Source organism: Oncorhynchus mykiss, chromosome 28 (assembly GCF_057628025.1).
Source record: "Oncorhynchus mykiss isolate SJ-2025 chromosome 28, ASM5762802v1, whole genome shotgun sequence".
NCBI classification, from domain to species: domain Eukaryota; kingdom Metazoa; phylum Chordata; class Actinopteri; order Salmoniformes; family Salmonidae; genus Oncorhynchus; species Oncorhynchus mykiss.
The window spans coordinates 5,276,646-5,293,201 of record NC_143049.1 but is presented as its reverse complement, the minus strand read 5'-3'; the positions used below and the strand labels follow the sequence as shown (position 1 = coordinate 5,293,201).

The following is a 16,556-nucleotide window of genomic DNA, read 5'->3' as shown; positions in this document are numbered from 1 at the left end:
GGCAGCTCGTGGCTGGGTTTCTCATTGTCGTCCGTAATAGCCCTACCTCATCCGATGAATGTCAGAGCCGGTGTTGTAGGATTCAATCTTATTCCTGTATTGACGCTTTGCCTGTGATGGTTCGTCTGAGGGCATAACGGGATTTCTTATAAGCGTCCGGATTAATTTCTCGCTCCTTGAAAGCGGCAGCTCTAGCCTTTATCTAGGTGTGGATGTTGCCTGTAATCCATAGCTTCTGGTTGGGAAATGTACGTACGGTTACTGTGGGGATGACGTCGTCAATGCTCTTACTGATGTTGGCAGTGACTGAGGTGGTATACTCCTCAATGCCATTGGATGAATCCCGGAACATTTTCCAGTCTGTGTTAGCAAAACAGTCCTGTAGCGTAGCATCCGAGTCATCTGACCACTTCCGTATTGAGCAAGTCACTGGTGCTTCCTGCTTTAGTTTTTGCTTGTTAGCAGAAATCAGGAGGATAGAATTATGGTCAGATTTGCCCAATGGAGTGTGTGGGAGAGCTTTGTATGCTTCTCTGTGTGTGGAGTAAAGGTGGTCTAGAGTTGAATTTTTTTCGTCTGGTTGCACATGTGACATGCTGGTAGAAATGAGGTAAAACGGATTTAAGCTTTCATGCATTAAAGTCCCCGGCCACTTGGAGCGCAGCTTCTGGATGAGCATTTTCTTGTTTGCTTAAGGCCTTATACAGCTTGTTGAGTGCGGTCTTCGTGCCAGCATCGGTTTGTGGTGGTAAGTAGACAGCTGCGAGTAATATAGATGCAACCTCTCTTGGAAGATAGTGTTGTCTACACGTTATAATGAGCTTTTCTACCACAGGCGAACAATAACTTGAGACTTTAATATTTGATATCGTGCACCAGCTGTTATTGACAAAGACAGACACCCCCACCCCTCATCTTACCAGACGTAGCAGCTCTGTCCTGCCAAAACATGGAGAAGCCAGCCAGCTCTATATTATCCGAATTGTTGTTCAGCCAAGTCTTCGTGAAACAACATAAGATATTCGTTTTTAATGTCCTGTTGGTAGGATAGTCTTAATCATAGATCATCCAGTTGGTTTTCCAATGATTGCACGTTGGCCAATAATACAAAGGGTAGTGGTGGTTTACTCACTTGCCAACAAATTCTCACAAGGCACCCATAACTCCGCCCCCTGTATTTCCTTATTTTCTTCACGCGAATGACGGGGATTTGGGCCTGGTCTCCGGGAAGAAGTATATCCTTCACGTCGGAGTCATTAATTAAAGAAAAAAAATCTTTGTTTCCAGTTTGAGGTGAGTAATCGCTGTTCTGATGTCCAGAAGCTCTTTTCCAGCGCCATTATCTAGTGTTGGAGTCACGCATGGCCACGCAGTCGTGGGTGAACAGGAGGGGACCACTGTGGGGCCCCTGTGCTGAGGGTCAGCATGGCAGAGGTGATGTTGCCTACTCTCACCACCTCGGGTCGACCTGTCAGGAAGTCCAGGATCCAGTTGCAGACCGAGTCGTAAGCTGGTGACGAGCTTGGAGGGGACAATGGTTTTGAATGCTGAGCTGTGGTCAATGAAGAGCGTTCTCTTATAGGTATTCCTCTTTTCTAGGTGGGTGAGGGCAGTGTGGAGAGCAATTGATATTGCGTCATCTACGCATCTGTTGGGTGGGTCGGTATGGCAAATTAGTGTGTCTCGAATGGTGGAGTTAATGTGTGCCGTAATCAGCCTCTCAAAGCACTTCATGATTACAGAGGTGAGTGCTACAGGGTGGTAGTCATTGTGGCATAAAGCCTTAGAGTTATTGAGGACAGGAAGGATGCTGGTCATCTTAAAATTTGTGGATTACAGACTGGGACAAGGAGAGGTTGAAAGTACCTATAATATGCCTGACAGCTTTTCTGCGCATGCTCTGAGAAAGTGCCCTGGAATACCATCGGGCCCCGCGTTCTTGCGGGTGTTGATGTGATTAAATAACTTTTTCACGTTGACCTCGGAAAGTGGAGTTCTGGGTCAATGACGGCCATCACACCCGGCACGATTTTGTTGTCAAAGCGTGCATAAAATGCATAGAGTTTGTCTGGTAGAGATGCATCGTTGAACAGATCACAGTTGGATCTTCCTTCGTAATCCATAATGGACTGGGGCCACTGGCACATACCACAGGCTTCGTAGCCTGTGTAGTATGAGTCAACATTATTCCTATATTGATGACTCTGCGGTCATAGCAGGACTTATTTTACTTACTCCTGTCCTCAACCGTAGCCTCAGGGTTGTCTACGATTTAGTTTTATTTTAAATGGCAGCTTCAATACATAGTACCCGCAAAACACCAGTCACAATGTCAACAGTGAAGAGGCGACTCCGGGATGCTGGCCTTCTAGGCAGAGTTCCTCTGTCCAGTGTCTGTTATTTTTCCCATCTTAATCTTTTCTTTTTATTGGCCAGTCTGAGATATGGCTTTTTCTTTGCAACTCTGCCTAGAAGGCCAGCATCCTGGAGTCGCCTCTTCACTGTTGACATTGTGACTGGTGTACTATTTAAGGAAGCTGCCAGTTGAGGACTTGTGAGGTGTCTGTTTTTAAACTAGACACTCTAATGTTCTTGTCCTCTTGCTCAGTTGTGCACCGGGGCCTCCCACTCCCCTTTCTATTCTGGTTAGAGCCAGTTCTCGCATGGAATAGCCTTAATTTCTCAGAACGAGAATAGACTGATGAGTTTCAGAAGAAAGTTATTTGTTTCTGGCTATTTTGAGCCTGTAATCAAACCCACAAATGCTGATGCTCCAGATACTCAAGTAGTATAAAGTTTTATTGCTTCTTTGATCAGACCAACAGTTTTCAGCTGTGCTAACATTATTGTAAAAGGGTTTTCTAATGATCAATTAGCCTTATAAAATGATAAACTTGGATTAGCTAACACAACGTGCCTTTGGGACACAGGAGTGATGGTTGCTGATAATGGGCCTCTGTATGCCAGTGTAGATAATCCATAAAAAAAACATCTGCCATTTCCAGCTACAATAGTCATTTACAACATTAACAATGTCTACACTGTATTTCTGATCAATTTTATGTTATTTTAATTATAGGTCGACCAATTATGATCTTCAACGACGATAACGATTATTGGAGGACCAAAAAAAGCCGGTACCAATGTTCAATTTGGTTTAAATAGTGCGAAAACACAGTGTTGGAGAAGAAAGTAAAAGTGCAATATGTGCCATGTAAAAAGGCTAACGTTTAAGTTCCTTGCTCAGAACATGAGAACATATGAAAGCTGGTGGTTCCTTTTAACATGAGTCTTCAATATTCCCAGTAAAAGGGCACAAAGCGGGACCCAGATGCAGACACGGGAGGCAGATGGTTTGAGTCTCTTCTATTTATTAATCAATCCAAAAGGGGTAGGCAAGAGAATGGTCATGGACAGGCAAAAGGTCAAAACCAGTTCATAGTCCAGAAGGTACAGAGTGGCAGACAGGCTTGAGGTCAGGGCAGGCAGGTGGGTACGGAGTCCAGAAAACAGGCAAGGGTCAAAACCGGGAGGACAAGCAAAAAGAGAATTAGAAGCAGGAGTACAGGAAAACACGCTGGTTGACTTGACAAAACATACAAGACGAACTGGCACAGAGAGACAGGAAACACAGGGATAAATACACCAGAGCAAATAAGCGACACCTGGAGGGGGTGGAGACAATCACAAGGACAGGGGAAAAAGATCAGGGTTTGACACCCAGTTAAGAAGTTTTAGGTTGTAGTTATTTTTGGACTATTTCTCGCTATACCATTTGTATTTCATATACCTTTGACTATTGGATGTCCTTATTAGAGGTCGACCGATTATGATTTTTCAACGCCAATACCCATTTATTGGAGGACAAAAAAAGCCCATACTGATTAATCGGCCGATTTATAAAAAATATATATATATAATTTTTTTTTTTTTTTTTTTTTTTGTAATAATGACAATTGCAACAATACTGAATGAACAATGAACACTTTTATTTTAACTTAATATAATACATATGGGCTTTTGGATGGGTGTTCTTAAGGTGATTCCACAGGTTGGTGGTATTTATTGATTTAGCCGTTGCTGACCCCATGCTTACATCTTTATCACAAATAAGACACCTTGCTTTCCCTGGTGCCAATTCCATGTAATACCAACACTGGTGCTCTGCTTTTCTCTGCTCTCTGTGAAACACACACACACACAGCTCTGAAGTGACAATGATACTGAAGAGTCTGCTTAGGAGACAAATACTCTCAACTGTTTGAATAAATATAGAGTTTAAGTTACCTGTGATGAATGTTGAAAACAAAAACTGGAATTTCTATATGCATGAAATCCTATTTTAATAATGGACAATGGTAAGAATTGACTACCAAAGTGCGAGTCAAAATTCCCATGACACCTTCTAGCAAAATCTGAAAAGCGGTTCCTTCATTCATTTATTCCATAAGATATTTTTTAGATTAACTTAAAATAAGGTCTGTGTTTCGTGTAGGTAGCTTACACCACCTTGCCAATTTTATAACTGTGTAGATATCCATAGGACAAGGTAACTCTGATCAATATTGGCTAAATATAAGCGAAGATCATTTTTTTGTAGAGTGGATTTATGAAAATATGTTGACAAACGTTACTTTATCCTAGTGAGATTTACACGGGTACCAAAACGCTGAGGCGTTTAGCACGAAACATTGACCTTATTTGAAGTAGATCAAGACATTCTCTATGGAAGACATGAACAGAGGCGTTTAAGCCTGAACGAAACACAGACCTTATTTGAAGTAGATCAAGACATTCTGTATGGATGACATGAATAGAGGCAGTTTAAGCACGAAACACAGACCTTATTTGAAGTAGATCAAGACATTCTCTATGGAAGACATGAACAGAGGTGGTTTAAACCTGCACGAAACACAGACCTTATTGGAAGTAGATCAAGACATTCTCTATGGAAGACATGAACAGAGGTGGTTTAAACCTGCACGAAACACAGACCTTATTGGAAGTAGATCAAGACATTCTCTATGGAAGACATGAACGGTAAAATAACGAAGGAACCCCTTTCAAGTTCAGCCGCAAGTTATTACAGGAATTATAACGCGTCGACTATTTCTCTCTAAACCATATACCTTTGACTATTACGAGCCTGCAGCTGCCTACCACCCCTCAGTCTGACTGCTCTATCAAATCATAGACTTAACTATAATAAACACACAGAAATACTAGCCTAGGTCAAATCCAGAAACTATCACCTCAAACAAAACGTTTATTCTGTTCTGTATTTTATCTAACAGGTGGCATCCATGAGTCTAAATATTCCTGTTACATTGCACCTCCTTCAATGTTATGTCATAATTACGTAACATTCTGGCAAATTAGTTAGCAAAGAGTCAGGCCACCCAAACTGTTGCATTTACCCTGACTCTGCGTGCAATGAACGCAAGAGAAGTGACACAATTTCACCCTGTTTAATATTGCCTGCTAACCTGGATTTCTTTTAGCTAAATATGCAGGTTTAAAAATATATACTTGTGTATTGATTTTAAGAAAGGCATTGGTGTTTATGGTTAGGTACACATTGGAGCAACGACAGTCGATTGTTTTTTATAAGATAAGTTTAATGCTAGCTAGCAACCTACCTTGGCTTACTGCATTCGCGTAACAGGCAGGCTCCTCGTGAGGCAGGTGGTTAGAGCGTTGGACTAGTTAACTGTAAGGTTGCAAGATTGAATCCCCCGAGCTGACAAGGTAAAAATCTGTCGTTCTGCCTCATTCCTAGGCCGTCATTGAAAATAAGAATGTGTTCTTAACTGACTTGCCTAGTTAAATAAAGATTAAATAAAGGTGTAAAAGAAAAAAAAACTGCAAAATCGTCGCCCAAAAATACAGATATCCAATTGTTATGAAAAATTGAAATCGGCCCTAATTAATCGGCCATTCCGATTAATCGGTCGACCTTGAGGAACCGTTCTGTATTTTATCTAACAGGTGGCAACCCTAAGTCTAAATGTTACTGTTACATTGTACAACCTTCACTGTTATGTCATAATAATGTAAAATTCTGGCAAATTAATTAGTCTTTGTAAGGAAGAAATGGTCTTCACACAGTTCGCAACGAGCCAGGCGGCCCAAACTTTTGCATATACCCTGACTCTGCTTGCACTGAACGCAAGAGAAGTGACACAATTTCTCTAGTTAATATTGCCTGCTAACATGAATTTATTTTAACTACATATGCAGGTTTAAAAAATATATACTTGTGTATTGATTTTAAGAAAGGTATTGATGTTTATGGTTAGGTACATTTGTGCAACGATTGTGCTTTTTTCACAAATGCACTTTTGTTAAATCATCACCCGTTTGAATTAGGCTGTGATTCGATGATAAATTAACAGGCACCGCATTGATTATTTGCAAAATTCCTCCAAAACAAGGACCTTTCTTAAGTGACCCCAAACTTTTGAACGGAAGTGTAGGTTTTCTTACTTGTTTATGGCTTTGCACAGTTCGTTAAGTGCCAGCTAGTTATTTCTCTTATCCTGGTGGAATACAACAGTCACGATAAGAGCTGAAAACTCCCTCGGGAGGTAGAAGGGTCGGCATTTGACCATCAGGTATTCCAAGACCAGTGAACAGTGGGTCGACACTTCCACCGCGCTGGAGTTATAGCACACCACTTGGAGTTGATGTGGAGGCAAACCCCTCCCCCTCGACTTCCCCGACTCCACTGTCCTGTTCACCCTGTGAATGGAGAATCCATTGAGTTGGATAGCCATGGGGGTATCTTGTCCGAGAACCATGTTTCAGAAAAGCAAAGGATATTGCGGTTTCGAGAGTCCCGTTGTCAGCAAATCCACAATCGGAGGTCATCCATCTTATTGTCGAGTGACTACATTCGCCAGTAGAATGGAGGGAGGGAACCAATTGCCGGTTTATCTTTTTTGCCTTAATCTCGCATAGGACCCCCCCCCCCCCCCCCCCTTGCATCTGTAATGCCAGCATTTCCTCTTGGGTAGCCCGAAAATTGGGTCGGAGTACTTTCTGAAGGCACTGTATATGTTAAAGCCAAGTCTTGAAAAGTTTACAGGCATGCGTGTATTGGTGTGTGCTGTTGCATGAATGAATGCATGGTAAACAACATAACATTTTCCTCTTTGTAATGTCTTTCAGGAGCATTAGAGTGGACGCCCATCTTATGAAGATTTTGGAATCATTGAGATGATGAAAACAGAACTATTAACAGTACTATTGAGGTTTCTAAAGTATATTTTCAACACTTTGCGGCTTACCTTTCCTTTTTGTAATGCACTAGCTATAGAGTAACAAAAAATAATTAACGAAAATCTATTTCTTTTATTTTAATTTTTTCTTATTTTCTTTTATTTTTTTACCTAAAAACTGATATTTTACTGGGCAATTTGGAATACCCTCTGGTCTTGAATATAACTTTCTTTCTTTTTGATCAAACTTGAACTTAAAATGTATCGGTGTGGCTTTGAACAAAATGCAGTATAATCTATTTTGTCCAGTTTTAGCAATAAAATGGTATTGGCTTAGCAGTCTTGAGTATTGAGTATAATGACAGTTTTGTTTTTGTAAACTATGTTTTAAACATGTGCTTGTGATGATTTGTGTTTTTACGTAGACATTTTTTTTGTTGAGAGATTGAAATGTAATGTATTATTGTTGGAAAAAAGTTTTCTTTTGTACTAAATTCCTGGTATGGTGTCTAATTTCTTATTTAATCCTGTTATTCTTCTGTGTTATTGTTTTGTTTTCTGTTCAGGGAGGTGCAATATCTCATTTCGGTTTGCAGACAAATATGTTGACAAAAATGAGTTCTTATTCCTACATTAGAAATCTTAGGTTTAAGCCTAAGTGTAATAAATGCTTGTCAAAATGATCTGTTAGGGAGTGGGGTTATTATTATGAGTTTGATTTAATCTTGTTATGTATGTATCCTTATGTACATGGGTATTTAAGTATATTTGTTGAATAAGGATTGTTTGTGTAGTTTTCACATGGATGCTCTCCCAATTTTCTGTATTCACTGCTCAAATATGGTAAATATGTTTCGAAATTTGATGTTGCATCTCTCACCAAGTGCAAATATAAACCCAGTATACACTCTGTGCTCAAGACTGCTAAGCCTTTCTTTCATTCTACCTGTTAAAAATATTTGTTTTTGTATGGCAAATGTGTGTACCCCCTAGCTTCCACAATATCCCAACCAGAACACTCTGTTACTCGCTAACATGATTGTTTTTGTGTGAGCAAGAATGTATGCTATGATTTGTTACATGATTACTGTCTCTACTATATTTTCTAATGACAAGGCATACTGTATCCTCTTATTTTAATTTTTTTTTCTCATATGCACAGCTAACGATGTATTTAAAAGTAGTCATTTTTTTGTTTCTGGGGCAGTTGATACCATTTGGGCTATTGTAAAGCACATTCCTGTTTTGAAATGTTTGCTGCCTTTTCAATGGCAAATTAGCTTAACTGCAGAGTTACCCAGAGAGCCATATCACTGGACTAACAAATTCATTGTTCTGTAGCATACAGTGTGATTTAGATACCTTAAGTGTAAAGTTTTATATGCCATAAACATGAATAGAGGCAATATATATTCTCACTAGTTTATTTCTATGCTTTCTTTACTCTTTGACTCAAAGTAATTTGCCACAATTGCTTTTGTGGTGAAAATATAGAATCTTTATTTTTGTACTGTTAAAAAGTTAACTGCACCGGTATGAAGTATAATGATGTGTCAATCTCCCTACCAGTTTTCTTTGTTGCTGTGTACCCTGCTTCAATTAAATCTAAACTCCACGATTGAGTATGAATTTACCTCTTCTTTCAGAAGCATTATTTTAATCTGATCCTATGGAATTTTTTCTAGATATGAAATGCCATGATGTGGACAGCAAAAGTAATGACTAGTTTTCTGCCAGAAAAAAAGCATAAGTGTTGTGTGTTTACAAGTCTGTCATTCTTAATTTAATCCATTAGCGAAATGCAATCCCTCATTCGCTCACTCATGCATTAAAACACATTAGCAAAACAAGTTGTAGAACTCTTTTCCCTACATAGTGCACTACTTTTGACCATAGGGCTCTGGTCCAAAGTAGTGCACTCAGGGCCGACCCTGGGCTTAATTAAGCGACATAAGCCGATGCTTAGGGCCCCCCCCCCCCCCCCCAAAAAAACAGTGCCTTCAGAAAGTATTCATACCACTTGACTTATTTCACATTTTGTTGCCTGAATTCAAAATTGATTCAATAGTTTTTTTTCTCACCCATCTACACCCATTTGTTGCTTATTTATTTGGAAATGATATGCAGAAATATCTCATTTACATAAGTATTCACACCCCTAAGTCAGTACACTTTTGGCAGCAATTACAGCTGTGAGTCTTCATGGGTAAGTCTCTAAGAGCTTTCCACACCTGGATTGTGCAACATTTTTTATTTTTTTATGTATTCTTCAAGCTCTGTCAAATTGATTGATGATTATTGCTAGACAACCATTTTCAGGTCTTGCCATCGATTTTCAAGTAGATTTAAGTCAAAACTAACATTCACTGTCTTGGTAAACAACTCCAGTGTAGATTTGGCCTTCTGTTTTAGGTAATTGTTTTATTTCACCTTTATTTAACCAGGTAGGCCAGTTGAGAACAAGTTCTCATTTACAACTGCGACCTGGCCAAGATCAAGCACAGCTTTTTGATAAAAACAACAATTGGCCACATCGGATAAACAAACGTACAGTCAATAACACAATAGAAAAATCTATGTACAGTGTGTGCAAATGTAATAAGATTAGGGAGGTAAGGTAGGCCATAGTGGCAAAATAATTACAATTGATCATTAACACTGAGTGATAGATGTGCAGATGATGATGTGCAAGTAGAGATACTGGGGTGCAAAAGAGTAGTTAGGTAGTTGGGTGGGCTATTTACAGATGGGCTGTGTACAGGTACAGTGATCGGTAAGCTGCTCTGACAGCTGATGCTTAAAGTTAGTGAGGGAAATGTAAGTCTCCAGCTTCAGTGATTTTTGCAATTTGTTCCAGTCATTGGCAGCAGAGACCAGTGAAATATACCTGCTGGAGTGCGTGCTACTGGTGGGTGTTGCTATGGTGACCAGTGATCTTAGATAAGGCAGGGCTTTACCTGGCAAAGACTTATAGATGACCTGGAGCCCGTGGGTTTGGTGACGAATATGTAGTGAGGACCAGCCAACAAGAGCATACAGTTCGCAGTGGTGGGTAGTGTATGGGGCTTTGGTGACAAAACGGATGGCACTGTAATAGACTACATCCAATTTGCTGAGTAGAGTGTTGGAGGCTATTTTGTAAATGACATCGCCAAAGTCTAGGATCGGTAGATTTGTCAGTTTTACAAGGGTATATTTGGCAGCGTGAGTGAAGGAGGCTTTATTGCGAAATAGGAAGCAGATTCTATATTTAATTTTTAGATTGGGGATGCTTAATGTGAGTCTGGAAGGAGAGTTTACAGTTTAACCAGACACCTAGGTATTTGTAATTGTGCACATATTCTATGTCAGAACCGTCCAGGGTAGTGATGCTAGTCGGGCCGGCGGGTGTGGGCAGCAATCGCTTGAAGAGCATACATTTAGTTTTAATAGCATTTAAGAGCAGTTGGAGGCTATGGAAGGAGTGTTGTATGGCATTGAAACTCATTTGGAGGTTTGTTAACACACTGTCCAGAGAAGGGCCAGATATATACAGAATGGTGACGTCTGCGAAAAGGTGGATCAGAGAATCACCAGAAGGAAGAGTGACATCATTGATATATGCAGAGAAAAGAGTCTGCCCGAGAATTTAACCCTGTAGCACCCCCATAGAGACTGCCAGAGGGCCGGACAACAGGCCCTCCGAATTGACACACTGAACTCTATCAGAGATGTAGTTGGTGAACCAGGCGAGGCAATCATTTGAGACACCAAGGCTGTCGAGTCTGCCGATGAGGATGTGGTGATTGACAGAGTCGAAAGCCTTGGCCAGATCAATGAATACGGCTGCACAGTACTGTCTTTTATCGATGGCGGTTATGATATCGTGTAGGACCTTGAGTGTGGCTTAGGTGCACCCATGACCAGCTCAGAAACCAGATTGCATATCGGAGAAGGTACGGTGGGATTCGAAATGCTCGGTGATCTGTTTGTTAACTTGGCTTTTGAAAACTTTAGAAAGGCAGGATGGATATAGGTCTGTAACAGTTTGGGTCTAGAGTGTCTCCCCCTTTGAAGAGAGGGATGACCGCGGCAGCTTTCCAATCTTTAGGGATATCAGATGATACAAAAGAGAGGATGAACAGGCTAGTAATAGGGGTTGCAACAATTTCGGAACAGTTTTAGAAAGAGAGGTTCCTGATTGTCTTGCTGTTATTGTCCTGCTGAAAGGTTAATTCGTCTCCCAGTGCCTGGTGGAAAGTAGACTCAGCCAGGATGCCTTTTTAGGAAGGACGCATGTGTCTTTGTACAGTGGGTGTATTACTCTGTCTGTAATAAACACTATTACACACAGTGAGTCCATGCAACGAAGGGGTTGAATACTTGCTGACTCAAGACATTTCAGCATAAAATTGTTAATTAATTTCAAAAGGTGTTCGATGGGGTTGAGGTCAGGGCTTTGTGCAGGCCAGGCAAGTTCTAACACAACGATCTAGACAAACCATTTCTGTATGGACCTAGCTTCGTGCAAGTGAGCATTGTCACGCTGAAACAGGAGAGGGCATTCCTCAAATGAAAGCACATAATCGTCTAGAATGTCATTGTACGCTGTAGCATTAAGATTTCCCTTCACTGGAACTAAGGAGCCTAGCCTGAACCATGAAAAACAGCCCCAGACCATTATTCCTCCTCCACCAAACTTTACAGTTGGCACTATGCATTTGGGCAGGTAGCGTTCTCCTGGCGTACGCCAAACCCAGATTCATCACTTCAGAGAACGCGTTTCCACTGCTCCAAAGTCCAATGGCGGCGAGCTTTACACCACTCCAGCAGACGCTTGGCATTGCGCATGGTGATCTTATGCTTGTGTGCGGCTGCTTTGCCATGTGCACCCATTTCATGTAGCTCCTGTGCTGATGTTGCTTCCAGAGGCCGTTTGGAACTCGGTAGTGAGTGTTGCAACTGAGGATAGACTATATTTACTAGCTTCAGCACTCAGTGGTCCCTTTCTGTGAGCTTGTGTGGCCTACTACTTTGCGGCTGAGCCGGTGTTGCTCCTAGAGCACTTCACAACAACAGCACTTACAGTTGACCGGGGCAGCTCTCGCAGGGCAGAAATTTGATAAACTGACTTGTTGGAAAGGTGGCATCCTATCCAATTTGAAAGTCACTGAGCTCTTCAGTTATGCTATTCTACTGCCAATGTGTGTCTCTGAAGCATGGCTTGGTGCTCGATTTTATACACATGTCAGCAACGGGTGTGGCTCGTGGCAGCCGAATCCACTAATTTGAAGGGGTGTCCATATACTTTTGTATATACAGTGCATTCCTGAAAGAATTCAGACCCCTTGATTTTTTTCCCACAATACTCCATAATGACAAAGCAAAAACAGGTTTTTAGAAATACATTATTCACAAGTATTCATACCCTTTGCTATGAGACTCTAAATTGAGCTCAAGTGCATCCTGTTTCCATCGATCATCCTTGAGATGTTTCTACAACTTGATTGGAGTCCACCTGTGGTAAATTCACTTGATTGGACATGATTTGGAAATGCGCACACCTATCTATATAAGGTACCACAGTGGCCAGACGGAAGCCACTCCTCAGGAAAAGGCACATGACAGCCCATTTGGAGTTTGCCAATACGCACATAAAGAACTCAGACCATGAGAAACAAGATTCTCTGGTCTGATGAAACCAAGATTGAACTGTTTGACCTGAATGCCAAGCGTCACCTTTGGAGGAAACTAGGCACGATCCCTACGATGAAGCATGGTGGTGTCAGCAATCATGCTGTGGGGAGGTTTTTCAGCGGCAGGGCCTGGGAGACTAGTCAGGATCGAGGGAACGATAAACAGAGCGAAGTACAGATAGTTTGTTGATAAAACCTGCTCCAGAGCGCTCAGGACCTCAGACTGGGTTGAAGGGTCACCTTCCAACAGGACAACGACCCTAAGCACACAGCCAAGACAACGTTAGAGTGGCTTCGGGACAAGTCTCTAAATAATCTTGATTGGCCCAGCCAGAGCCCGGACTTGAACCCAATCTAACATCTCTGGAGAGACCTGAAATAACTGTGCAGTGGTGCTCCCCATCCAACCTGACAGAGCTTGAGAGGATCTGCAGAGAAAGGTGAGCCAAGCTTGTAATGTCATACCCAAGAGGACTCAAGGTTGTAATCGTTACCAAAGGTGCTTCAACCAAGTACTGATATTAAATGGTCTGAGTACTTATGTAAATGTGATATTTCAGTTTAATGTAATATGTGGAAAAAGTCAAGGGGTCTGAATACTTTCCGAATGCACTGCACTGTGCACGAAGTACACGTTCCCCAATTTATTTTCTTACTCAGATATCATATTGTCCTGGCAAAATGTGTAGAATTTCAGGAAAATAGTTATTTAAAAAAAAAAAAAAAGTATTTACTCATTTAGAGAATGCTCCAGAGCAACTTAGTGCATTCATCTATGGATGGCTAGTTGGGACAACCACATATCACAAGTATAGAAAATACATGTTTCCTCAATTAAGTAGCTATCATTAGTCAGCTCTAGAAAAGGGAGGTCAAGTGCTAGTTCAGCATTTACATTTTTTGGGGGGGGGGTTGAGGTGAAAAGGAGGACCAGAGGTGGCAGAACGGAGTGCTCGTGTTGGGGTGTAGGGTTTGAGCATAGCCTGAAGGTAGGGAGGGACAGTTCCTCTTGCTGTTCTGTAGGTAAACACCATGGTCTTGTAGTGGATGCAAGCTTTGACTGGGAGCCAGTGGAGTGTGCGGAGGAGCAGGGCGACATGAGAGAACGTGGGAAGGTTGAAAACCAGGCGGCTGCAGCATTCTGGATTATTTGCAGGGGTTTGATGACACAAGTGAAGAGCCCAGCCAGCAGTGAGTTGCAGTAGTCCAGATGAGAGAGGACATGTGCCTGGATTAGGACCTACGCTGCTTCCTGTGTGAGGTAAAATGGCCCCGTTTTACGGTCTCCTAACCAATTGTGCTATTGTGTGTTTTTTCGCGCTATTTGTAATTTATTTTATTTCTGCCAGTGGGTAATCTGCCTCTGTACATTGGCTACTAATCATTGGGTAACAAAATAGACAAACTATCACGAATATCATACCAACGGATCATAAAAAAAAGTAAAATCTTATGTTTCACCGAGTCGTGGCTGAACGACGACATAAATAACACAGCTGGCGGGGTTTGCGCTGCATTGAAAAAATAGAGCAGCTGCCTCCTGTAAGATGAGGGGTGACGGTCTGTGTATATTTGTAAATAACAGCTGGTGCACAACATGTAATCGTAAGGAAGTATCAAGGTTTTGCTTGCCTGAGGTAGAGTATTTCATGACAAGCTGTAGACCACACTATTTACCAAGAGAGTTTTATATTTTTCATAGCTGTCCATTTACCACCACAAACCGATGCTGGCACTAAGACCGCACTCAATGAGCTGTATACGGCCATAAGCAGACAGGAAAACACTGTGCCAGAGGCGGCTGTCCTAGTGGCCTGGGACTTTAAGGTAGGGAAACTTAAATCAGTTTTACCAAATTTCTACCGGCATGTTAAATATATGCAACCAGAGGAAAACAAAAGTCTAGACCACCTTTACTCCACACACAGAGATGTGTACAAAGCTCTCCCTCGCCCTCCATTTGACAAATCTGACCATAACTCTATCCTCCTGATTCCTGCTCACAAGCAAAAACTAAAGCAGGAAGCACCAGTGACTCGGTCAATAAAGAAGTGGTCAGATGACACGGATGCTAAGCTACAGGACTGTTATCCTAGCACAGATTGGAATATGTTCTGGGATTCTTCCGATGGTATTGAGGAGTACACCACATCAGTCACTGGCTTCATCAATAAGTGCATCAGTGACGTCGTCCCCACAGTGACTGAGTGTACATACCCCAACCAGAAGCCATGGATTACAGGCAACATCCACCCTGAGCTAAAGGGTAGAGCTGCCGCTTTCAAGGAGCGGGACTCTAACCCGGAAGCTTATAAGATATCCTGCTATGCGTAGCGGCCTGCCAGGTAGTATACAGTGCCTTGCGAAAGTATTCGGCCCTCTTGAACTTTGCGACCTTTTGCCACATTTCAGGCTTCAAACATAAAGATATAAAACTGTATTTTTTTGTGAAGAATCAACAACAAGTGGGACACAATCATGAAGTGGAACGACATTTATTGGATATTTCAAACTTTTTTAACAAATCAAAAACTGAAAAATTGGGCGCGCAAAATTATTCAGCCCCTTTACTTTCAGTGCAGCAAACTCTCTCCAGAAGTTCAGTGAGGATCTCTGAATGATCCAATGTTGACCTAAATGACTAATGATGATAAATACAATCCACCTGTGTGTAATCAAGTCTCCGTATAAATGCACCTGCACTGTGATAGTCTCAGAGGTCCGTTAAAAGCGCAGAGAGCATCATGAAGAACAAGGAACACACCAGGCAGGTCCGAGATACTGTTGTGAAGAAGTTTAAAGCCAGATTTGGATACAAAAAGATTTCCCAAGCTTTAAACATCCCAAGGAGCACTGTGCAAGCGATAATATTGAAATGGAAGGAGTATCAGACCACTGCAAATCTACCAAGACCTGGCCGTCCCTCTAAACTTTCAGCTCATACAAGGAGAAGACTGATCAGAGATGCAGCCAAGAGGCCCATGATCACTCTGAATGAACTGCAGAGATCTACAGCTGAGGTGGGAGACTCTGTCCATAGGACAACAATCAGTCGTATATTGCACAAATCTGGCCTTTATGGAAGAGTGGCAAGAAGAAAGCCATTTCTTAAAGATATCCATAAAAAGTGTTGTTTAAAGTTTGCCACAAGCCACCTGGGGGACACACCAAACATGTGGAAGAAGGTGCTCTGGTCAGATGAAACCAAAATGGAACTTTTTGGCAACAATGCAAAACGTTATGTTTGGCGTAAAAGCAACACACCTGAACACACCATCCCCACTGTCAAACATGGTGGTGGCAGCATCATGGTTTGGGCCTGCTTTTCTTCAGCAGGGACAGGGAAGATGGTTAAAATTGATGGGAAGATGGATGGAGCCAAATACAGGACCATTCTGGAAGAACACCTGATGGAGTCTGCAAAAGACCTGAGACTGGGACGGAGATTTGTCTTCCAACAAGACAATGATCCAAAACATAAAGCAAAATACTTTCGCAAGGCACTGTACAACCCAGAGTGTGCGCAGCCTGAGATGCCCAGCTTTGAGAGGATGGAGAGGAGGATATGATGGTTCACGGTATCTAATGCGATGGATAGATCTAGGAGGATGAGAACAGAGGAGAGAGAGTCAACTTTGGCAGTGCTGAGAGCATTCTTGAC

General features: G+C 41.8%; 1 protein-coding gene across 2 annotated transcripts in view; it reads left to right on the top strand.

Annotated features, from left to right (window-relative positions):
- Nucleotides 1–8,842, top strand: part of LOC110508374 (far upstream element-binding protein 3) — a 64,191-nt gene extending 55,349 nt beyond the window's left edge. For both annotated transcript variants that reach the window (XM_021588868.3, XM_021588869.3), the window contains one exon: nt 7,171–8,842. In XM_021588868.3, the coding sequence (XP_021444543.2) occupies nt 7,171–7,179 (9 nt within the window). In that variant the 3' untranslated portion in view covers nt 7,180–8,842. The remainder of the gene's footprint in view (nt 1–7,170) is intronic.
- The last annotated feature ends 7,714 nt before the right edge of the window (nt 8,843–16,556 follow it).